General features: G+C 32.8%; 1 protein-coding gene across 1 annotated transcript; it reads left to right on the forward strand.

The window, feature by feature from the left end:
- The first annotated feature begins 1,631 nt into the window (after nucleotides 1-1,631).
- LOC140052419 (vitellogenin-like) lies at nucleotides 1,632-22,561 on the forward strand. The gene is made up of 27 exons (XM_072098030.1): nucleotides 1,632-1,640; nucleotides 3,331-3,456; nucleotides 3,759-3,935; nucleotides 5,096-5,241; nucleotides 7,202-7,334; nucleotides 7,539-7,670; nucleotides 7,816-8,079; nucleotides 8,520-8,756; nucleotides 9,224-9,460; nucleotides 9,713-9,930; nucleotides 10,120-10,211; nucleotides 10,671-10,795; nucleotides 11,285-11,437; nucleotides 13,205-13,397; nucleotides 13,915-14,092; nucleotides 14,424-14,612; nucleotides 15,122-15,212; nucleotides 15,952-16,155; nucleotides 16,271-16,444; nucleotides 17,169-17,345; nucleotides 17,577-17,702; nucleotides 19,509-19,668; nucleotides 19,813-20,054; nucleotides 20,200-20,383; nucleotides 20,853-20,978; nucleotides 21,356-21,513; nucleotides 22,121-22,561. The coding sequence occupies exons 1-27, from the start codon at nucleotides 1,632-1,634 to the stop codon at nucleotides 22,283-22,285; spliced, it is 4,416 nt and encodes a 1,471-aa protein (XP_071954131.1). The 3' UTR covers nucleotides 22,286-22,561.
- The last annotated feature ends 2,430 nt before the right edge of the window (nucleotides 22,562-24,991 follow it).

Raw genomic sequence — 24,991 nt, forward strand, 5'->3', positions numbered from 1 at the left:
GATTATGATACCCAAAGAACGATTGGCCCAAAAATTCCCATCTCCTAAATACTTAATTAGAATGATGACACTATCACTGATCACCTCATATACCAGAAACCAATGGCATAAAGCCAACATACTTAATTTCTTACTTTCAACCAATCATAGTCAAGTATTTTAACATATTGTGTAGTTGTTTACATGGCATGATTTAGCACCCCTGGACAGGTTTACTGGAACCTATAAAGAATCTAGACGAAGCTGCTAGTCTCACTTTCTCAGTATTTTTGCTGATGATAGACTACGTCAACATGAAAACTTTCATCCTAGCTTTGTGTGTAGCGCTGGTATGCGGTAAGTTTGCATTTAACCTTTTTAATATTAGTTTCGTTTTATATTATACTTTAGTTCCTATTTGTAATTGTACAGCTTTTGCATCATTTTAATTAGAAAAAATACTTGCCCCACTCTGTTCAAATGTAGTTTAAAACCTTCCCAGTACAAATTATGGTCATTTTCATATTCCATTACTCCCAAGTCACAACCACTGTGTATTCACATTACAATTCTGGTCATTACTCTACTACTCTCCTAGTACTTGAGTAGGCCTACTTTGCAAGCGGAGTTAGCAACCTTGGCAGCCCTCTGGTCAGGGTTTTAAGAAAGCCCTGTAAGCTCTGCATTTTAGAACAACTTAAAACATACAGTCTTCCATTAACTTTCCTTGGGAAATTGGTCACTAAATACAATTAAGTCCATCTAAATTTAACTTTAAAAAATCCAATGGGCAAATTGTAGCATAGAAAATATGGATCTAGCTAATGGGTTTTTAAATTTAACTGTTTGAGACTATGTAATCTAATATAAATGAATAAAGATTCAATAGGTCATATGCATTATGTATTATTAATTGATGACGAATTAAAATCTAGTTCATATTTAGAGTTAACTTTTCTCTTGAATTCTTTGATTTTGTATTCTCAAATAATTATCTGTTATGAAATTTGTTCTCAGCTGAAACCATTTACTTGGAGCGCCAGCAGTCAAACGGTAAGTTTCTATAATCTGTTCAAGAAATTGTACTATAAGTTATTGCCTAAATCTCCATCAAGAATATTTGTATTACTTTTATTACACACATCCGTCTTGTTGAAAATTAGGATATATTTGAATGCACATAAATTGAAAAAAATGGTAATCTAATTGTGATTATAATATCACTAATGAATACTTAATCTGTTTTCTATAGAGTACATAACTCGTTTTGAGGCTGGTAAGAGCTACCTGTACAAATATGAAACGACAGTACTCTCTGGTGTCCCCCAGACTGGCAAAGAATTCCAGGGACACAAGATTAACACCTTTGTCAACATTACCTTTATGATTGAAGGTAACAACAAACGTGCTTTCCTACAGGTAATATTTTGTAACTTTTCTGCTTTAATAGTATTTTATTTAAAATTTTGACATAACTTGTTTTCCATTTATTCCACTTAAAACAATTAAACTTTATTTGTCACCAGTTGATAGAACCAGAACTCTTTGAGGTGAATGGAACTGTCTTCCCAACTGAATTCACCATCAATGAATCAAGCACATCAGAAAACTTAAGACAACAACTGTGTAATCCTGTTGAATTCCACTATTCTATGGGAAATGTAAGTGAAATATTTAATTATTTAATAGCTATATTTAGTTCTTCTATAGCACCAAATTCCAAACAATTGGATCATTGCTCATGCCACTGTGAACTCAGATGTGTACACAACTACATGACACAGTGGCTGTATGTCAACTAGTATACCGGGGTGACCCCCTATTCTTCTGGAAAGATGTATTAGGTTCTTTAAAGTGCACACAAACAATGTGTGTTAACTGGACTCTTTATAGTGCTTGTCTAAGAAGACTTGTTCCGCTACCACCAGAACCATTGAGCCATTGAGTAAGCCCCAAACCCTTTGCCGATGTTATTACTAGATTTTATTTTATTTTTTTATTTTATTTCAAAACATACCGTATCAGCGAGAAGTCATTTATGTAATGCCTTATAATATAAAACAAAGCAAAAATACAAAATAAAAGTACCAAAAAGCACACATGCTTACCGTTCCATTTAACCACTCAGCCATTCACTCACTATATTGATATAGATATAATTTATAGTTTCATTTCTGCTTTGACTAAAGCAAAAATCTGAATAAATAGATATGTTTAAAAAATGAGACAATGAACAATAACATTCGGTTTGTGTTTTTAAGAAGGACTTGTGTCATCAAAACTATGTTATAGATTTGTTTGCAGAACTCAATAGCACTTCACAATTTCTAGTATACATAAAATAATTGTGCATAAATAATTCATTTTCTGAGCTCTTTCTGGAATAGAAGGATATACCCGGGGTATATACCTTGCTACAGTAGATCTACATCCAACTAATATTATTAGTCAGGATAATACATCATATCTATTTATAGGTTTTCTTAATTCTTGTGTAGCCTTATATAAACTAAAGTAGGGTCACCAAATTATCTAATGATGATAGGGGTAGACCAACAACCATGCCCTATTATCAGTGTTCAAACAACTAGTATCATAATAATCTTTTAATTTAAATAAACAAGTGTGATTATCTTGATGGCCATATAAGAGAGTTTATGGCCTTGAGATTAATAGCTGTATTGTGATATTTTATCATGATATTACTAATAATGTCTATGTGTCAATTACTTGTTTTTAGTGATAATTTATGTTCTTTGACAGGCTTTGAAATAGCCTTAAACTATACCATTTTAATCTTTCTCGTTGAACAATTAAATTTCAATTTATATATCCTATACTTACCGAATAAAACTTAAAAACCAGATTCCCACGAAAAAAGCCTTTAACAATACCTGCAACTGCTTAAAAAACATTAATTCTAAACCGCCGGTGATATACTGAAATTTAATTTTCTGTCAAATTATAGAAACAGTGCTCATATTTGGAACATGATCTTATAATCACGTCGAGCATAAATATTCTGTTTTGCGGATTTTTTCTTCTGTTCTGTTTTCTTGGTCAATTTGTTTGGTTAGTTAAGCTATTTTCTGGTTTACTATTTTTTCCTCCACTTCACTAAGCACATTGAGACAAAATTGTTTGTGGAACGCACTATATAAATATATTAACATAAACAATTAACAATATAACAATGCATTGTTTAAAACTTTAATTGAGACAGTAAAAACAAACTACCATTAAATCTGTACCACAAGTACAATAATTACTACTTTTTATTTTATATTGTTGTATCTTGGAAGATCAGTATATTCTATATAAAACTAAATCGATCATTATTTTTATTATTAGGTTACAGAGGTTATTGCTCCAACAAATGAATCTGATTGGATGATGAACTTCAAGAAGGGTATCTTGAACATGTTTATTCTTCGCTTGGAAGATTCTGAAGATTCAACTGTGTTTTCTCGATTTGAGGTAAGCAGTGTCAAGTATATGCAGCAGAAACAAGATATTCCATTATCACCCTAGATACCACATCGTTTTTTGGCCAAGCCTTTTAAGATCTATTACATGAATCAAATACATGATTATTTGTTTTTGTCTTAATAATCAGTAAAATTAAAGAATTTGACATTAGTAGGTTTGTGGTACGTACACCATGTGCTTGAAATAAATTAAGGTCGCAAATGTCTCAACGTTTCAGTTGTTAACATGTATTTGTACAGTAAACCTTTAAACAATAGGAGAATTAAACATATATTGAATTTGTTTGACAGGAAGGTATCTCTGGTATTTGTGACACCATGTACCAGATTGAGATGAGACGCAACATTGATGATATCTCTGTGATGAACATCACCAAGGTACGCGACTTTACCAACTGCACCTACTCACCAATGAAGGTTGAGACTCGTGCCCAAACCAAAGAATGCATTGCTTGTGAAGATACCAAGGTAATTTATTTCATATTTTAAACAAACCAGTTCTTTAGAACTATGATTATTTGTGAGTATTTGCACCCAGCCACCTTAAAACCTATGGTGATCGAGCTTTCGCAGTTGCAGCTCCTAAACTGTGGAACAATCTTCCTGATCCTATTAAAAATGCATCCTCTATCATTCAAAACACTCTTAAAAACCCATATTTTTTCTTTGTAATTACCTCCACCAAGGAGGTTATGTTTTCACCCCTGTATGGTTTGTGTGTGTGTCTGTGAACAGCCTGGAGGCCACAGTTTTTATCCGATTCTCACCAAATTTGGCCACAATGATCTATGCCTCAAAAGCTCGGACGAGTTTGAGGAGAAAAGGTTATAGGTCAAGGTCACAACTAACAAAAAACTGTTTTACTGCATTACTGCATAGAGACAACAGTTTTTATCCGATTCTCACCAAACTTAGCCACAATGATCAATGACTCATCATATAATTGTGGTTAAATGTTGAAGGGTCAGGGTCAAAGATCAAGGTCCACAAAAAACAAAACAAAAAACAAAAAAAAATATAATAAAAAAAAAAACTTCAGTGGGACTTGAACCAGCGATCTAAACTGTGAGAGGCTGGATACATAACCATTACACCAAACTCTCATCCACAACTTAGTAGTGTGCAGTTAGCCTATTTACACTTAGACCTAATAAAAAAATATATATATATATATTTTCCGGGGACATTTTATGTAGGGGAATTTTACAGTAGACGGATGTTTGTACTCTCGGAGTACACTCTAGTTTCTTTCTGTTTTTTCTCTTAGCGCTTGGGGACAATCTTTTGATTGTATAAGCGCTATATAAATTGAACAACATTACATTACATTTGAACAAACTGACCTCTAGAGGGCTAATTTCAATATATGTATTTGAAAGAAATGTTCATTTCAAATTTATGAAAATAAATGAGGCATTTTAATATTAGATAAGGGTTTTCTTAATGCTAAAAAAACAAGTACCGTAATAAAAGTTTATACAGAGTTTAAAACAAATAAATAAAATAGGTAAAAGTATTTAAAGAAAAACATAAAAATAGCATGTGGTACTACACAGGAGACTACTTTCTTTTCTGAATTGTTAAATATGTAACTGTAACTTATTCCTGTGTGGTTAAATTTTATTTAGACTACTTCACTGAAATCGATGGCTACCTTCAAATACAATGTTACTGGATATCGCAACAACTTCTTGATTGAGTCAGTTACTGCTGAAGGTCTTTACGTCTTCTATCCATATTCAATTGAAGGTGGATCTGCTAGGACTCTTGTCAAGTAAGTTACTTATTTACAGGCCTGTCAATGAAGAGTAGCTAAAGGCAGTTTAACTGAAAGAAAACTGAAAATTTGTATTAGGCTCTCTATGCAAGAATCATCTGTGTAGCACTTTATGAACAAATTCACACCAGGAGTACTACTCTTTGCAAATACACTCAAACTATGAGGAGTACTACTCTTTTAGAATACACTAACACCAAGAGTACTACTCTTTTAGAATGCACTCACACCAAGAATACAACTCTTTGCAAATACACTCACACCAAGAGTACTACTCTTTTAGAATACACTCACACCTAGAGTATTACTCTTTTAAATACACTCACACCAAAAGTACTACTCTTTTTAAATACACTCATACCAAGAGTACTACTCTTTTAGAATGCCCTCACACCAAGAATACCACTCTTTGCAAATACACTCACACCAAGTGTACTACTCTTTTAGAATACACTCACACCTAGAGTATTACTCTTTTAAATACACTCACACCAAAAGTACTACTCTTTTTAAATACACTCACACCAAGAGTACTATTCTTTTTAAATACACTCACACCAAAAGTGCTACTCTTTTTAAATACACTCACACCAAAAGTACTACTCTTTTAAATACACTCACACCAAGAGTACTACTCTTTTTAATTACACTCACACCAAGAGTACTACTCTTTTTAAATACACTCACACCAAGAGTACTACTCTTTTTAAATACACTCACACCAAGAGTACTCTTTTTAAATACACTCACACCAAAAGTACTACTCTTTTTAAATACACTCACACCAAGAGTACTACTCTTTTTAAATACACTCACACCAAGAGTACTACTCTTTTTAAATACACTCACACCAAGAGTACTCTTTTTAAATACACTCACACCAAAAGTACTACTCTTTTTAAATACACTCACACCATTAGTACTACTCTTTAAAATCACACCAGGAATATTACTCCTTTAGGAGTCCTTAGGACTCACACCAACAATACTCCTTTGGATGCAACTGAAAACTTTTAATTAGGCTATCGCTCTATCGCTATCAGCCTATTGTTATTGTAGAAAAATTGTTATACGGCGAAAGCAGTTATTTTGTAACATGGCCAGCAGATGCATGTATATATGTAGTTGTGCAATAAACTTTGGTTTAATTAAAATATGGTTGTGTACCATAACTACTCACAATTTTCTGAAATTCTTAAATTGACTATCGGCGAAAGCAGTTATTTTGTAACGTGGCCAGCAGATGCATGTATATATGTAGTTGTGCAATAAACTTTGGGTTAATTAAAATATGGTTGTGTACCATAACTACTCACAATTTTCTGAAATTCTTAAATTGACTATAAAAACCTTTTTCAAATGAAACTTGAACACACATATGCTTCATGTCAAATGTCATCTTCCTGTATCATCAGCAAAATTTTGAACATTGAAAGTTAAAAATGCTCAAAATCAACTTCAAAGTTCAATCAAGTTCAATGAACTTTTTTTTTATTTGAAAAGGTCATTTTATTCAAATAATTAAATAAACGTGAGTGGTGTAAAATAAAAACTAAGCGTCAACTAAATCGTTTACAATGCCAACATTGTCAACTGTTGACACTTGTTTAACGTTTTTGATCGATGCTATGCTGTTTGTACAATCATTGTGGTGCAGCCTACTATAGACTAAGCCTAATAAATAGCATGTGCATGTTACAATGCGTTGCGCGATAGCCTAACTCGTTCAAATCTAGTTGCTTCTTGCATGTGGTATGGGTACCTTCGACCAGTACCAATCTGTTTGATGTTAAGCGCTTGTGCACACTGGTTTTTTATGTTGAGATGAGATGAGTTGCGTATAAAAATTGACCCTGGTAATTGCTGTTGAATACATTCAGTGACAGGTCACTAAAAGAGGGTATCTAGTTGGAGGTAGATTTCATATATCACTTGTTTGTTTTGTGTTTCCTAACAGCCAAAGCCTTGTGCTTGTCAATGTGACAGAAATCACAGAAGTTGTTCCTAATATTAAAATTGAAAAGAGCTTTGGTGGAATCTTCTACACTTTCCCCAAGATGGTAAAATCTTCAAGTGAAATTCTATCCAAGGTATGTGGATATGTTGTTAATTTTAATTCTTATTGCTTTTTTGTTTTAATCGTAGTTCTCTATTTCATTATTTTTTTTGACTAATGATTGAATATCTTCAGTTTAAATCATTTTTGTGTCTTTCATTTTGTTTATTTCATTTCCATTCCAATATTTGTTGTCAACATAATAATTCATAATCTGTTTGTTTTTCCTCTCATGTAGGTTGAATTTTTCCTTGAGGAATTGAGGATCACTGTTGGGGAATCAATGACCATTGATGCCCCAAGCCACTTCCTTCACCTGGTGAACAACCTACGTCTTGCAAATTTTGATATGCTAAGTCAGATCTGGGAAATGTATGAGATGATTCAACAAAAAAGGTACAACATCTTTTTTTTAAATTTGTAATTATCTGATTTGTCATCGGCACTGAATCAAGGGTTTTCACATTCTTGAATTGAACATTCTTTTCAAATTATACATATCTGGATTTTTTTACCTTTTTACTCAATATACTTTACATAGAGAGTGGCTTCTTGAAGCCCTTCCATTGATTGGCACTGAAGAAGTAACAAAATTGATGAAAAGCAAAATTCTTATGAAAGAGATTGAAATGAAGGAAGTCGAGAAGTTTTTGACAAAGCTAACATATTCCAAGCAGGCAACTGAGATTATGATTGATGATGTTATGGTAAGTAAATTTATATTCATTAATTTTAATTTCAACATGAGATCCCGTCTGCGCATGCGCAATAATACGTTTGTTGGTAAGCACAGATTTCGGTAACCGAATATAATATAGTAAAATTTATTTCTTTCTCCAAAAGAATAAGAAACACCTAGAGTACTGATGAGTTCAAAAAGTTTGAAAATGTCTGACTTAAAGGAAATAGGTTTTAAAAATCCTATTCTAGACTCGAACGAGCCTTGCATTGATAATGATAGGCAGCCTTAAATTGCCTGGGATAGAAGAATGGTGGTCTCAAATGTCTTTTATGACGCTTTTAATATATTACTGCTTTTAAAGTAATTATACATTTTGGAAATTGGGTCATAAATTCCATATGTTGTACTTTTTTTTGTGCTATGATATAGACACTAAAACTAACAATTCTAAAAAAAATATATAACATTTTAAAGAATGATACTTTTAGTTGCAGGCTCATGTTTAGCAATGTTTAAATAACATGTTTTATAAATTAGGACATTTGCCGCAATGAAAAATGGAACCTGACAACAGAAATGACACGTGTTGAAATGATGGAGATGGTAAGAGCCAGACGGGCATGCTGGCTGACATTTGGCAATCTTGTTGGTGAATTCTGTAAGGAGAAGTCTTATTGCCCAACCAAATATGTTGTAGCTTTTGACCGATGCGAGGATATCTACACCGATATCGAAAACCCAACTGAGTTTCAGATGTTTGATCGCTTTAACCAGGTAATTATAAAATAAACTACTAAACATTACTGTGTGTAATTTTGCAGTAATACTAACAGTAACAGCTAGAGCTAGAACAATAGCAAAACATTTAAATTTTACATACATACATAGTTGTTTCATCATTTTTGTAATATATAAACTTATTATGGTTATCTATAGGCAACTGAAATAAATAGTTATTGATCAATCTATAATAATAAGATTTGTTAAGCGTTTAGGAAACTGATCTATGAACCTAAAAGCTACCAAAACCAGAACAAAACCCACATAACCCATTTTGACAAATATGCATTCATGCTTTAAATAAGTATGATCCTGTAATGAATTTCTCGCCAATGAACAGATCTAAGAACATTGCATAAAGAACTACATAACAGTTTCTGTAAACACGTTTTGTTTTTTGTACACTAACGGTGATTACAAATTTTGAATTTTTTATTTCTTTCTTTTTCTTTAATATCTAGAAAATCCTTTCTGTCAATGGTGAATTGAAGGAAGAGAGAAGGACAGATGATGAGATTGTGCAACGTATCAATGAATTCCGTCAAACCGAGATTAAACTGATGTGTATCAATGCAATTGGTAATGCCGGCCTTTCAAATGGCCTGTTCGAGACGGTTAAAAATACTAACAACAGGCTTGGAATCCGTGTTGCATCTGTACATGCTATGCGAAAGATTGCTCCAAAACAACCAAAGAAGGTAACTCTTTTTAAAGGTTTTATAAATAGCATAGCATCAATTAACAGAATCCTTTCCATTGTTTAGATGAATTTTTGTCTTGCTAAAAAAACTACTGCTGAGAAATAACAAGGGGTGCTTTATCTAATTCCGTCATGAATGAAATTTCAACTAACACATTTTTAAGCTTAATTATTAAAAATAAATTGATAAGTAACATATTTTAGGCCTAAGTTGATATTAACAATTATTTATTTGATTGTTCTTTTTCAGGTTCTATCAACACTACTCCCAATCATGAGAGATCCATTTACTGATGAAGAACTGAGAATTGTGTCATACCTTGTAGTGATTGAGTGCCAGCCAAGGCCAACAGTGATGGTCTCAATTACAGAGAACCTAAGAAATGAGACTAGCAAACAATTCCGCACATTTGTTTCGACTCACCTTATGAATCTTGCTAAGAGCCAAGACCCATGCAAGAAGAAAGTGTAAGTGCTCTATAAACCTTGACCTTAAAGACACTTTCCCAGAAATTTTTGATATTTTGTGAAATTACTTTAAAAACTTTAAACCAGGTCATTGTTTGCCAGTAAATATTCTAGAAGTTATGCATGATTTACTAAAATTTGTCCATACGTAAATTTATTCATAGATATGTAATTGTTATAATATTTCAGGATTAAGTCAGCCAAGTATGCCATTGAAGTCAGCAAGCTGTTCCTTGATGGACCATTGTACTCACAGAACAGACAGATGAGTGTTTTTAATGGTATAGTGCATATTTTAATATATTACAACTTATAAAATAATAATGATTTAAGATTATAGTGTTTTAAGAGCTTCAATGTGCTGACCAAATAGAACAAAATTGTTAAAAAGTTGCCTAAAAATTAGCAATTGAAGTTGCCGTATGGATAGAAATAGGTAAACAATTCCAAAAGACAAGACAAGTACTGTTAAGACTTTGAGTCAACTCTTCTATGGCTTTGTTGTCTTGCCAACGTTATTAACATTAAATTTGCCATCCATCTCAAAAGTTTACACAGAAATCTTACGCTAATTAGAAATGATTAGTTGCAATAAATACGGATTTGGACATTATCTGTTGTCAAAGATCATTAAATCTTTGAAGTTGAGAATTTTCAATACAAGTTACCACACCAAATTTCATGCTAAATTTGAAGTATCGTGGGTCTAGTTTAAACATATCAATTTAATTTGGTTTTAGATGAACTTCAGACTGGTGGTACGATTGAAATGAACACAATCTTTACTCCTGGTAGCCTGCTACCACGTTCATCAAACACCAAGCTCAACATCAACTTCCTTGGGAAATCTATGGATGTCTTTGAAGTAGGTAGTTTTCAATTTATATCTTTTACCTATTTTGTAATGGAATGGCCAAGATATAAATACTGTGAGCTCACACCAAAATTTGAATCAGGTCCAGTTTTTTATCCATGTTCATGCCCATGACATAATCTTTTTGCCTACATTTAATAGGACAAGAACATTATTTTTGGTTTTAATTTTGCCATGAAGAACAAATATAAAATATATTAAATATATATAAAATATATATTAAATGATAGTATATAGTTATTATTTTATTTGTTTTAAGGTTTGAATGATATGTTGATAGGTTTGCGGTACACCACGTACATTAGTTCTGAAGAGAACTGTTGAGTTGTTGCCCGACTAGTTTCCTGGACTTTCTGCATTCTCACTCCTGAGGAAAATCAAAGTATATTGATTGAAACATCGAGAAACTCAACAGTTCTTTCCAGAACTTTAGTTATTTTTGTTTTAGAAAGGTATACAAATTGTGTAATTCAATTTTAGTTTGGTTACCGTGCAGAGGGTCTTAATAACGTTTTGGAAAAGATGTTTGCACCAAATGGATTCTGGTACAAGAGAACCAATATCATGAATTTCTTGAAGAGATCAACAAGAAGTGTCAGACAGGAGACAGACAAAGAATTGATTGACAAAAAGGTATATTTTTAAATTATGTAATTTTTTTGATAATAATAAAAATGTTTTTTTATAAATTTTTGTTCATTTTTTAAAACAAGAGGTTTTGGTTGCTATTTCCTCTTTTTGATTGTTTTACTGTTGTATTGGGTGCAGGTCAAGTCGGCCCCAAACCGTCTCGGCCAAAGTCAAGTCGGCACCACGTCAAGTCGGCACCACGTCAAGTCGGCCCCAAGTCAACTCGGCCTCACGTCAACTCGGCCAAAAACTAATCGGTCAACTCGGCCACAATAAAGTATGGAACGCAAAAAGTGCTTAATATTATTATGATTCTTACTATCCACGCTTTAAAAAAATGAAGAAATAAAAAATATAATATAATTAAATAATATCATAAAAAAATGAACTCATTGCCGATATGAATATAAGTAGCCGCGTGTTACAAAAACACGTGCAGGTACCGCATTTTAGTAAATCGAAGACGGAGGCCTACGTTCCACAATTTGGCCATAGAAAAAATGATCGTACATATCGTTTTTGTCCATAATTTGCGTTTTAAAAAAAGGGGAAACGAAAACACGTAGCAGTTGTAGATATCGAAAAAGCTGCCAAAGGCGCAGGGAGACGCAGCTACGAATTGTTTTCAATTGTGCAATTTGAAATTTTATTTAACATAAATAAAGGAAAGTTGGTGAAATCATTCCTATTTTTTTGCTAAATATATTATTGTCTAAATATTAATATTCATTAAAAGTCAGAATTATTCATAGTTAAAAAATTGTGAAGAAATATTATTTTATCAATCCCCTTCATTTGCACTTTTTGCGTTCCATACTTTAACGGGGCCGAGTTGACCGATTATTTTTTGGCCGAGTTGATGTGAGGCCGAGTTGACTTGAGGCCGAGTTGACTTGAGGCCGAGTTGACTTGGGGCCGACTTGACTTGGGGCCGACTTGACTTTGGCCGAGACGGTTTAGGGCCGACTTGGATCGAAATCGTTGTATTAGATCATACTGTGTTCTGTTTAATATTCTGCCTTGTTCCGACTAGTTAACTGTTTTGATTTAGTGGATGTATGCCGTTCATTAGTTGAAAATGCATGTGTGCTGCCAAAGGCACAAGTTGATACTGCTCCCATCATTGTATAAAATCTCAATTTTTATACAGTAGTCATACTGCCAATTTGTTTTCGGTACAAACAGATATTGTATATTCAGAAAGTTAAATTATAGTTACATAGCATACAGCTACATAGGCTTCTGCATCTATTCTAGAATAAGCAGAGGATTGGTTAATTGAAGAAGAAGAAGAAGCATTGTGCAGTGAAACAAAGGCTATTGTTACACTTTTTAGTCAGTTTCTAGGAATAGAATTACCCATATTGTTTGCATGATCTACTGTGCGTAAGAAGTGAGATGGTAGGTCTTAGCCTCCTCCTAGGCCGTAGACCCTATACACAAGGCTTTGTGGACATGTTTAAGAGGGTTCTGCGGTTGCCAGCCTAGGTCTTAGGTTAGCAAAGTTCAAAAGGATGAATTAAAACACTTAATGAAAACCAAAAGAGGGCTTGTAATGCAAGGATGCCACTTTCTTTTTTAATGAATCTAAAAGATTCAAATTATTACAATTAGATGGTGATGTCTCAAAGTCAAAAAAGCCTCGAACCCATGCTGATATAGGTACAGTAAATGGCACATCTGCCTTAACCGCTCAGCCATGTGACTTGCTCTTAACAAGCCATCTGGTAAGAACAACATTTGTTTAATCAGAAAAGGTGTGTATTTCAGGTTAACCCATTCACTATTGAGCCAGAACCATCTCAGGGATTCACATGGATGAAGATCTTTGGACAAGAAATGACATATGAAGCTTTCAACAAGGAATTCTTCCAATCTATTTTGACTGAGGGCAAGATCAGGACAAACTTTAAAGATCTTGAGAAGGGTCTACGTGAGCCAATCACCTTTAACTGGAACAAAGGTATGAAAATGGAGAATGGTTTCTTATTAAAATATAATCTCATATAAACTAAGAGCTGATATAAAAATTAACTGATGAGATAAAGGAACTCTTTACATCTAGTCTTATCATCTAGTCAAGCTTTGTCATAACTGATTTGCTGCTGTATATGAAACTTATGGATAGTATTGCTCTGAACATAATATTTAATGTTTCATATACAATTCAATATAAAACTCCTAGGCATGGACTGCACCATTTTTCAGAACATAGTTTTTAACACACCATGTTTAACTTTAAATGAAGTGAATGAAAATGAGTTAGGTAAAGCGATTCCGCGAGACTAGTAATATTGTATATTTCCAAAGCGCATAACTTATTGTGGAACACTCAATTTTTTTTAGTGCGGATAAACAATTATCTGGCAAATGCGGATAACCAATAAAAAAATGCATTCAAGTTTACTGGTAGGACATTCTGTCGTTTTTATATGCTTTTGTCTTTTACTTACTTTTTGTTTGTCATACTTCTTACGCAGGTATGCTCCTCCTGGACTATCAACGTCAAGTACCAACCATCTGTGGTTTCCCATTGTCTCTCAACATGACCATGGCTTCCATCTTGTCCATTGATAGTGAAGTGACAATGCGTGTAACTCCAACCATTCTAAGTAAGAACCCAACTGACATTGCAAGCAACATCAGAATAAAACCAAGGTTAGTAAAATGTTCGATGACATGCTTTTGTTGCATCATTTTCAGATAGTTCAGCCTTTCCAGGAATTGGAGATGTGTGGAGATGATGAATCAGGTTTAAATAAAAAAAATACATTTTTGTTCTTTTATGATTTGCTGGTCACAAATGTTTATCACCTCTGCAATATGGTTTCTGCATGTAGAACCACATGATGGATGTATGTGATTGAAATGCTTTTGTATTGAATAGCAGATTATTTTTTTCTGTAATTCTACGCATTTCTTAATTATCTTTTCAATTATGTATGTATGCGTGTGGGATGTTGCATCATTGAGGCTCTTATATTTTCAGAATGTCCATGAATCTTCTAAGCAAAATGGGTGTAACCTGTCCCTTTATGAGTACTGGTGTGGCCATGAACAGTACCATGAACTTGACCCTTCCTGTACAGTCAGAGATTGTTTACAACTTTGAACAACAAAAGCTCAGGCTTGATATTGAAAACCAAAAAGAAGACTATTTCAGTGTTTTCAGCTTTAAGTAAGTATTTTTTATATATTTTCTCTTAATATTTTTTTGCCAATTCTTTCTTCATAGTCTCAATGGAACAAGTAACAGAAACATCATGACGTTTGTGGTCAAGCAAACAAAAAGAAAACAAATCAAATTAAAACACTGACAAAATAGAAACCATGCAGTTGAGATCTTCTAATACTACCTTATACAGTAAAAAAATAAAAATAAGCTGAGAAAATTATAACTGAGAAAAGTACAAAATTTAGTTTGAGAAGGAATTGTATAATTGTCATTTCGTGTGTTTTTTCAGCCTCCATCACAAGAAACAGTTTGAATCTGCTCAAATACACTAGTGTCTCCTTGACAGTAAATGCTTATGCTTCTAAATCAGTTTCCCAAAACTTACCAATACAGAGAATAATTACAACAAACCCAAATTTGTATTAACTTCACATACTAATAGAAATCTCAGTCCTCAATGTTCTGGTGCTCAAGGGTCTGGTTTAAAGATTTTATTTGTGATTTTTTTTTAGCCATACTCTGTACACATTTAGCAGCAAGATGGATTCTGCATTTGACAACTACACCATTATCAATGGATCATTCATTAACAGGATCACCAATGTAAGTTAGAATTATTTTGCTTGTATTATTTGGAGTTGGAGAGACATGCCCTCCAGTGATAGTTATCTTTGACAGCTTTTGTCTCTCCTCAGCGCTCCCTTTTTTTTATGTATCACTGAAAGGAATAAATAATATCATGCAAAAGTTAGCTCCTGTGTGATCACATTATTGTTCAAATCATGTCAAAAAAGTGACAACAAAATGAAACATTTTAATTTTATTTGGCCAACTGCCAAAGAGAAAACCATTGGCCAAGCATTACATATAAGGAACATGTATTTCATCTCACATCATTCAGTTCAGTACAGCAAAATGTATGTTTCCAGTTTTTTATAGATACAATTTTGATCATAAAATTCTAAAACTATTCACACAGTACATGTTGGTTTTCCTTGATTTTTGTAAAACAATGGTATACAACTTCAACTTTAGTTATTTCTGAATTGCACAATGTGAAAATATAATTGAATAGAAATTCAATATAAAGCAAAAATGGTAACTTAAGTTAAATAAAAAATGAAATAAGACATATTTTATGTTTTTATGTTTAAAAATATTAACACCGAGTATATTACTTTGCTTATCAAGTCCATTTAGTAATAGAGTGCCTTCTTGTATTTCTAGCAAGATCAGTATACATCCTTGTAACAGTAGTTAGTAACAATAGAACTTGCATTAAATAATATTGATACTAATAATATATGGTATTTATAAATTTAATTTTTATTTTGTTTTTAAGACAAGCACATGCTTCAACCCATTTGAAGGTGGTATGCGTCTCTGCTCCAACATGTCATATGTACCTCGTCTTGGTGTGCGTAAGGCTCCATTTAACCCATTGCTGGGATCATGCATGTGGAATATATACAGTACTCGTGGTGAGAACAGCACTGACCGCATCATCTTTGAATACGAAGCCACAAACACCAGCATGAATATTACCGTAAGTTTTTTATTTCCACCAATTTCAATATTGAAAAATAATGCTCATAAAAAAAGAATATTTTCACTTTCCACGATACTCTTGTAATATTACAAATTGCAACTATTTTACACAGAACCGAATTCTTTCTGTACACACATTTGGAGGAATTGAACCTCAAACAACATTCGTTTTCAACTTTACAATTGATCGAACAGAGCAGAAATTTAACCTGACCATCAACCGTACTGATATTTCTGATTGGTTCTGCAATATCACATGCAAGGTTATGGATATTGAGAGGTCAGAGGTCAGTAATACATTTATTTAGATTGCTAGAAAACTGTTTTTGTTTTTTATTATCAAAGCAAGCCTAATTTGTTATGAAACTTTGATAGTGACAATCACCATACAGTCAGCTTGCCTTAATTGACTGCAAATTATATATTATTACAGTCAACTCTCCCAATACCATAGGTTATTAATCCTGGCCAGAAGTAATTTGCCATTTCACAGTTAAAATATATTTAATTACTTCTACAGAAAAATATTTTCAAAACAAAATAAATGCCCATAAAAACCCTGACAGACAATTTAACTATTTTTTGCTTTAGATTATAATTTTTTTTATCAAATTTTTGTGACATTAAAATAGCATAAAAATACACAATAATTATATCTAAGGATGTAAAGGTAGTACATTTTAGAGGCTTTTGTATCATGTGTGGATACATCTCACACAAATTTTTAGTTTAGCTCAACGCTGATTGGTTATTGATTTTAAAAAAATAAATGGCTCTCAGATTCATCGCTCCCAATCTGTGCACCGGATAAAAATCTGTATGGAATCCAGTATGTGTTAAGCTACATTTACAGCCTTTTCCATTATTTAAACAAACAGTGCCATCTTATATTCCAAGAAACGGAACAAGTGTGAATGGTTCTATTCTTCAACACTATATGGATAACACTTTATGATTTATTGCTTACATTATTTTAACAATATTTGATGATCTATTTTTTCTACCTTACAGGTTAACATGACTATGGAATGGGGTCTACCCATGAACTACACTTTCAATATTACTGACAGTAAGATCTTGTACCCAAGCCACGAATTCTTTATCATGATCAACAGTGTACGCAACGTAACTCTTAGGAACAGAACTTATGAGTTTACATGGGCTGAGGTTCCAATGTGGCTACAAAACGTAATTAATTTTTTTCATAGTAAAAACATATCTTGTAGACTAATTAACTTTTCGGTTTTTTATAGTTAAAACATATAGGTTATGTTCACACGTACAGCGTAAGACTGGCATGAATATCTTCTTTTTATATCAGTAATAACATTTACAATAATTATTTATAATAATTAGGTGTACACCAGCCCTTTGTCGTATGTGAACACACCCATAGAACGTTTTTTTATTTGTATGTAGTTCACAAGAGATGTCCAGCTAAATCTGCCATTTTTGTTGTACAAACTAAAATATGTTGAAGATGTCGACATCACACGATTTCCTCAATTGTTCAGCAGAAACCACACCATGAACATAACATTGCAAGTAAGTACTGTTACTTATTCACTAATTACTATCTTTATGGTCTATTTACGCATAAAAATTATATAGATGTTAATTAAGATTAATTTATTCTTTTTGGCAGTTGATATGTTTAGTCTCTAGATTTAGGCATTTTATAAGCTGATTTATCCACATCCACATATCTTTTTCACTAATTTGCTTTTACCAATAAAAGAACCGGAACCGGAACCACCGGTAGGTGGCGCTTTACACGACTAAGGCATTAACGGAACACTCTCAATTACTTTCTTAGTGAAAATCAGGTAATAGAGAGGTTTCGAAATCTTAAGAATACGATAACGAAAACGGATATGTCGCGCACACGTTTTCGTTGTCGTAAGCCAGTAAAAATCTGTTTCGCATGGCAACGAAATATTGAGGGCGCCGTCCAAAATATGACTGCGGTAAATTTGAGCAAAGCGCAGGTACGTGTTGCTTGGCTGCCTAGGCCTAGTGTAACGTCAAAGCGAGTGAGGACTTTAAAAACTGCTATTTATCAAAATTGACCTGGTATTTTAGTAAATTACTTTAGTAAATTACTTTCAATAAATCTATAATTATATTATAATCATGAATCATTCCTGATTTAAATGCAAAATGTGCAAAATAGATGAAAAACTATACTCTATAGAGAAAAGAAGTTCTTAGTTGATAAAACTAAGCCGTCAGACAGATAGATGCACTATCAGACTAAACAATGATGCCACATACATGACCAATGCGAGTACAGACACTATCAAAACATTCACTTCCAACATCAATATCAGTAGGTGAGAGGATGCATTCCCTGTATGTGTAATGCATCCTCTCACCACCAGAATCCTTCATCAATAACAGTAATTCTCCAAGCACAGGAACATAACACAAAAGTATGTTCAACATCAAAACAGTTCAAGACATGTCCCAATACATTTAAATCCATTCACCATGCCTTCAACAAGTAATAGTACCTGGTCAACCTTCATCTTTTTAATTATTGTGCGGCACCACATTATAACACTACACAAGAACAACAATATGGAAAGAATTACTAATCATCTAAAGTACCATAATCTATTCGTAAATGCGGAAAAAAACAGAATATACAGTTGTCAAACGCGATGAATCACAGTGGAAGGAAACAAAGAAGCTGGGTTCATTATAAGGAGATGCCGAACAACTAAACAGATGCAACTCACGACCCTTATCTTTAAAAATTGTTGAAGCACGATGGAAGCTTTTCGGACATAAATTGAAACATGATAGGAATACACCAGCAAATCTGGCCATAAAGTTCTACTTTACAAACACAAAACACAAAAAATACAGAGGTAGGTCTATATGCACACTTCCAGTTACAATGACATAAAAAAGGTGAACCCCTCTAGCATGATGAGGCTGGAGACAATGAAAGATGTTGACTATTTTAAAAAGTTGGCGAACAAACGAAAGGAATGGAGAAACCTGGTACAAAGAGTAAGCAAGGCATGCCCAGGCGGAGAAATCAGAAGATTACTCGGCGAAGAGGCACTAAATAAAAAATAACAACATCTATAAATGTACAGGTAACCTTTCATCTCGGCAGACGCAACACATGGCATCTATCTCTAGTTCCGAAAAACTCTGGATCTTGGCTGAAAATTTGAGTTGAAAGGAGTAGGATTTTAATCAATGATATAATAATTTTAAATAATGATGTGTATATATAATTTACACCTGTTCTCTTGCAGAGGATCAAATAGTAATATAGGCTAGGCTGTAGCTTGTTATGTATGCTGATATAAAAATATATTATATAATTTACTGCAGGCTAAGCAAGAACGCACTATTGATATCATTATGAACCTACCACTTCAGTATGTACAAATCTTCAACATGACTCTTCCAACCAGAAGTGACATCATTCAAAAGAGAGTCCCATTGGTTTATGAACAATTCCAGAGGGAAGTCACTGATAAATTCTTCCAGCGTAAGTAATTTTTCGTCATTGAAATTTTAAAATACTTAACATAACAGAACACAAAGGACAAATTTGGTGAATGGAATTTTTCCAACTTACTTATTTATATTTATTTGTTTTGTATTTATTTCAAAACATTTTCTACTTATACAGCCACATGCACTGTCAATAACTTTGATAATTTCACCACATTTGATGGCGTCAACTACCGATACAGAATGCCTGTAACCTGCCCTCATATTTTGGCAAGAGACTGCTCTCCTGAACAACTGTTTACCGTTCTGCTACATAACCGCACCATGGTTGATAATACTGTCAAGAAAGTTGTCACCATTCTAGTTGAGGACAAAAAGATTATTCTAGACTCACATGACAATAAAACTATCAAGATCCAGGTAAACAATACTATATTATAATAACTTTGGCTGATACACAAATTCATTAAACCCAACGAACTACAAAGTACCAAAAAAATGGATTCTTCTCTCTACTCAGGCATTCATTGCTCAAAATATCTTAATAATTAATTATTATAAACAGATTGATGGCGAAAACCTGTGGATTAATTCTGATAACTTGACAAGTGACTTAAGATTTGCTACCGTCAGAATGAATGTTAGCCGCACTGAGGTGAACATCACAACATCTGTTGGCTTGACTGTCATCTACAACATTGAAAATGTTACCACAATTCTAACTCCATGGTTCTACAATCAAACCTGTGGTATGTTTTTAAATTGATTTTATATTGAAAATAATGTATGACTATCAGATAAATTATTAATTTTTTTTAAATTTTACAATTTTCAAGAAATTAACACAAGCAAATGCAAATAAAAAAAAATTTATGACCCCACAAAATTTTAAGATACCTTGGCGAAAAATTGTCCTGCCATTTAAATACTCCTGCTATTTAAATGGCTGTGGCCATCTATATTCACAACACAAAATTGGAGGGTCATAGCTGCTAAGCCTATCTAACCACATAGTGACTGGGTTTCAAACTTTGATTGGTCATTCATTCAACAACAATTTGCTGTTAAAATACCAGGATTAATATAGTGCCCTACAGAATCATGTATTCAAATTCGTGTGATCAAATTGATCATGTTGCTTTGTGAATAAGTTGCTTTTAACAATTCAAAGTACTGCCTCTTGTGAAATAGTATAAAAACCAATATTTTTCTTTGTAGGAATGTGTGGTGATTTCAATGGTGAAACTGCATATGAATATGTAACACCAGAAAATCAATGGACTACAAACAGCACTAAATTTGCAATGAGTTGGTTAGTCCCTGGAGATGGCAATAAAGATGGTTGTAAGTCAAACTACTCTTTTGAAAAAGAAATCAAATATACAGTCCTCTCCAAATAAACGCCTTGCTGTAAAGATGATTACATTTTTAACAAATTTGAGTATCAGAAAGTATCAGAAAACTTGCGACCAATAAAGTGTATAAAATGGTTGTTCAGTCAGATTCATTTTTAACACAAAATATATTGCAATGCATTAAATGTTAATAGGAACTCTCCACTATGAATATTAATTTTTAAAAGAGTGAAAATGAAAAATTCTACAGAATTAAGCATACATTTAAATATACTATAATTAAATAAGTGTAGATTATCGCTGGTGAATACTACTTACTTGTTATAGTAATTTATTATTTATCGTTTTATCATTGATTACTTTTAGCATGCAACCTTATCAAGAATTATGTATACCCTCTGCCAGACCAAGTATTCATTGGCAAAAAACAAGCCTTGTGCCTGAGTACTGAACCTGTATTCACCTGCCCAGAGACCTGTGTACCAGCCTTCTTACTCGACACAACAACCAGAGTTTCCAAAAATGTAAGTTGTAGAAACATGTTCAGCTATTAGTTAGGAAAGTTTGTTTCGCTGTTCACAATATTGTAATGATTGTGAATTGAAAAATAAATAATGGGCGCATGAGATTACTATACAGTACCTCCATCCAGTTCTGGATTTATGTTCGAAATAATTCAGTACAGCATGGTCGCCAATTGCATGCTCGATCGAAGATGATCTTCTGCCCGTATATTTTTTTCGAAGATACTTTTATGATTATTTGATTATAAACTATATAATCTTTCTCTTTGCCTATTTAATCTTTTCTGTGTCTCTTAATAAATAGCCTAGTAATAATAGTTCTAGGTTTGTGTAATGAATATTTATAAGTTTAATGGTACAATTAATAATTTCATGATATGAGGTGAAAGATGAAATTCTATTTTCACAAGGTAAAGCCCGAGTGAAATTTCAAATTTCACCTCATGAAATTATTTGTACCGTCGCACAATATAAAAACGTTCATTATTTTTTTTATATAAAATCAAATAATCTGATCATCAATAGTACATACTTTTGCATGCTATGTGACCGACCCTCTAAATGACAGGTTTTATAATTAATACTGACTTTTCCATTCATTTTTAAGGTTGGGTTTAACTGCTTTGAGACCAAAGACAGAGAGGCAGATATTGTCCAGTTCACCAAGAATGGAAAATCATTGTACAACAAGAGAGTTGACTTTATGAAGGAGATTTCTATCCCAGATTACTGTATCTGCTCTACAACATACAACCCTAAAAGGCGTTATTAAATATGCAATAACCTCTGCAGCTTAACTCATTCAAAGTATGATTCGTCTGTGTAAATAGTATGCAGTACGTATTCACTTTCTGATTTAATTTTAAATTATTGAACATTCCCACCAAAACTTGATCTTTCTTTTATTCTACTTGTAAAGTTGTTTACAAATGAATTTTGAATAACAACCATTGTCAGCTTCATTTCAGTATTATAGATAATGAAAAGTGAATAAATGTTTCAATCATGAATTTTTTTTATCAATCTTGTTGAGCCAATTTGCAGTTTTAGTTGCTATAACTGTATGTAGGAATAGGAAGCTGCTTAAATTTTATATTACCTGGAACATGGCAAATTAATTAAAAACATTATTGCTTTTATTATTATATTGAAAATATTATCGCTTACATTTTATGGTGAATCGTAAAATGTCTCATTACATGCATAATAGAAGCGCTTTGAAGGAGGTAGAGCAAATTTGACTAAATGTGATAGTGTGTACCGTTTCTTTTTCGAAAAACTCCTATGATTTTCCATAAATCTAAATGGTTTACTAGCATTAGTAGCCGTCTTCAACGGGTGTGAGTCTCGCTGATTTTAACCGCGCCGAGAAAACATAACAAACAAACAACTAAAAGTAAGTAGCAGGAAACACAAAAGGGAACTACTGTAAATCCCTATGCCAAGAGCCTGTGAATCCTCTTACCAGGTTGCACATAAAGATAAAATGTAGCATTTCAATCAATATATCAGAAAATATCCACACATATATATAAAAAAAACCATTCAAAAAAATTTTTAAAAAGCAGATAAGTAAAAACTCTGTACTCAGAGTAGAAATTCATTTTAAATTTAAACAAAAATGTAGGAAAATTATCCATTAAGAATGAATTGTCAAACGTATGTAAAATAATATGCAAGAATTGCAATTGAAGTCTCATTTTTTATGTTTTAAATCCATTTCTACACAAAGGATTAAAAGAAAGTTTAAACTAACATACGTCTGGTAGGCTAAATGCTTATTATAAACATGCAATTTATGCGGTCAGTAAAATTCATTGTAACAAAATTAACTACAACATTTTACACTATATTTTAAATACACTTGCAAGTGTTACATACGTCCGAAATCAAAAAGAAAGTCCACTGTTATTTATCAATTTGCGAAAGTATTGCTAGAATATATTGAAAGAATTGAAAATGGTGGTACATCTGCAAATAATTAAATATTATTTTAAATAATGATTACCATACAGTACTGAAATACAATGCAAATACAAATAAGATATAAAATTAGACGCTTTTATCTGTATTCATGTACTTTAACACTTATTTAACTGAGGACTTTCATTACAAAAGTGGATAGACAAAATCAAAAACTAACATAGCTTTAGTATATGGGGACCAAATGTTAAGGCATGTAACGTTTAATCAATAAACTGGAAATAAGCAGACTTGGGTGATCCAACATTGACAATCCCGAATACGATGATACAATATGACTTGTAGGTACAGTATCTCTCATGTAAACTGATGTAAGCACTGCAAAGTAAAATTCAGGGCTAGAGTATATGCCTAGAATAAAAACGTAGCAAATGGTTATATTAATGAACACGAATAATTGTTACAATACAGGTGGCATAGCCAATGTACAATTTTGCAAGCTAAGAATAAAAGAAAACGAATAAACGTAGAGCCACAATATACATAAATCATCCTAAAAATGTTTATTATTACAAATGGAAGTGAACTCAAGTAATCCACCACATGGCTTTTCTTTTACTTAAAAATTGTGCCTACCCTATCGACTCACCAACGGTAATGCTGCCATTTTTTCTCGGTTCCTGCTTTTATAGTATTAATGATGCCCTCTGGAAATTCCACATTTCATAGCCTTTTGATCCAGAGGTAATTTTTAAAATATTTAGTAATAATAATTTAATAAATGTTTGGTTTACAAACTTTTTATATAGACCAAGACCATATCCGTTTCAAGAGATTGATTTTACAGAATTCACACCATTCAGGGGTTGTATCGTGGCGTGCATAGAGGACAAACTGTTTGTGTTTGCCTTTATATGTATATATAGATATACTGTACTTAGATATGCCACAAAATAGATACAATTCACCTCTATAAACATACTTCAGATGATACAATGCATGTTGTGTTGGCACTGAAAACATTATTCTTCTTACGTTCTGCCTTTTTCGTTCATTGATTTTCTGCAACTTGGTCAACATTGGATCTTTGCTTGAAAACGTTTTATAAGACTTCAGATTTGTTCAGCATGTACAGTGTAGCATAGAGGAAATTATAAGAAGGTGGGCACATTAATGTCAGAGCAAGGTGTCATCTGCTATGATAGTGAAAATGCAGGGACCAGTGTGCCTACAGGGAATATACCGAAGAGCAAACTTTGAGAAGGGGATGGAAGGATTGCCCATACCATGGAGAAGTCTAGTATTTCTAGGTGAGAGTTCATATTCAGGGATTAACATTATGCCTACTCTAATAAGTAATCGAAAAGAATGGGGATACGCTAGTCTAATCATTATGGTGGTAGCCTAAAAAATTACCTCCATGATCATGATGGCCTACTACTACCAAATTAATTAATGACAAATATTATGTATGTCACGGCATCAATTTTGCTGGGCTAAAATAAAAAATGCCTGGCCAGGATAAGGCCTACTGCAGCTAGTCAATAATTCAAAG

This window comes from Antedon mediterranea, chromosome 6 (assembly GCF_964355755.1).
Source record: "Antedon mediterranea chromosome 6, ecAntMedi1.1, whole genome shotgun sequence".
NCBI classification, from domain to species: Eukaryota; Metazoa; Echinodermata; class Crinoidea; order Comatulida; family Antedonidae; genus Antedon; species Antedon mediterranea.

Excerpts from the sequence above, each read along its gene's own strand:
- LOC140052419 (XM_072098030.1), top strand. Across the intron at positions 16,445-17,168 it reads TGGATATTGAGAGGTCAGAG|GTTAACATGACTATGGAATG; the intron begins GTCAGTAATACA and ends TCTACCTTACAG. Across the intron at positions 20,979-21,355 it reads AGATGGCAATAAAGATGGTT|CATGCAACCTTATCAAGAAT; the intron begins GTAAGTCAAACT and ends GATTACTTTTAG.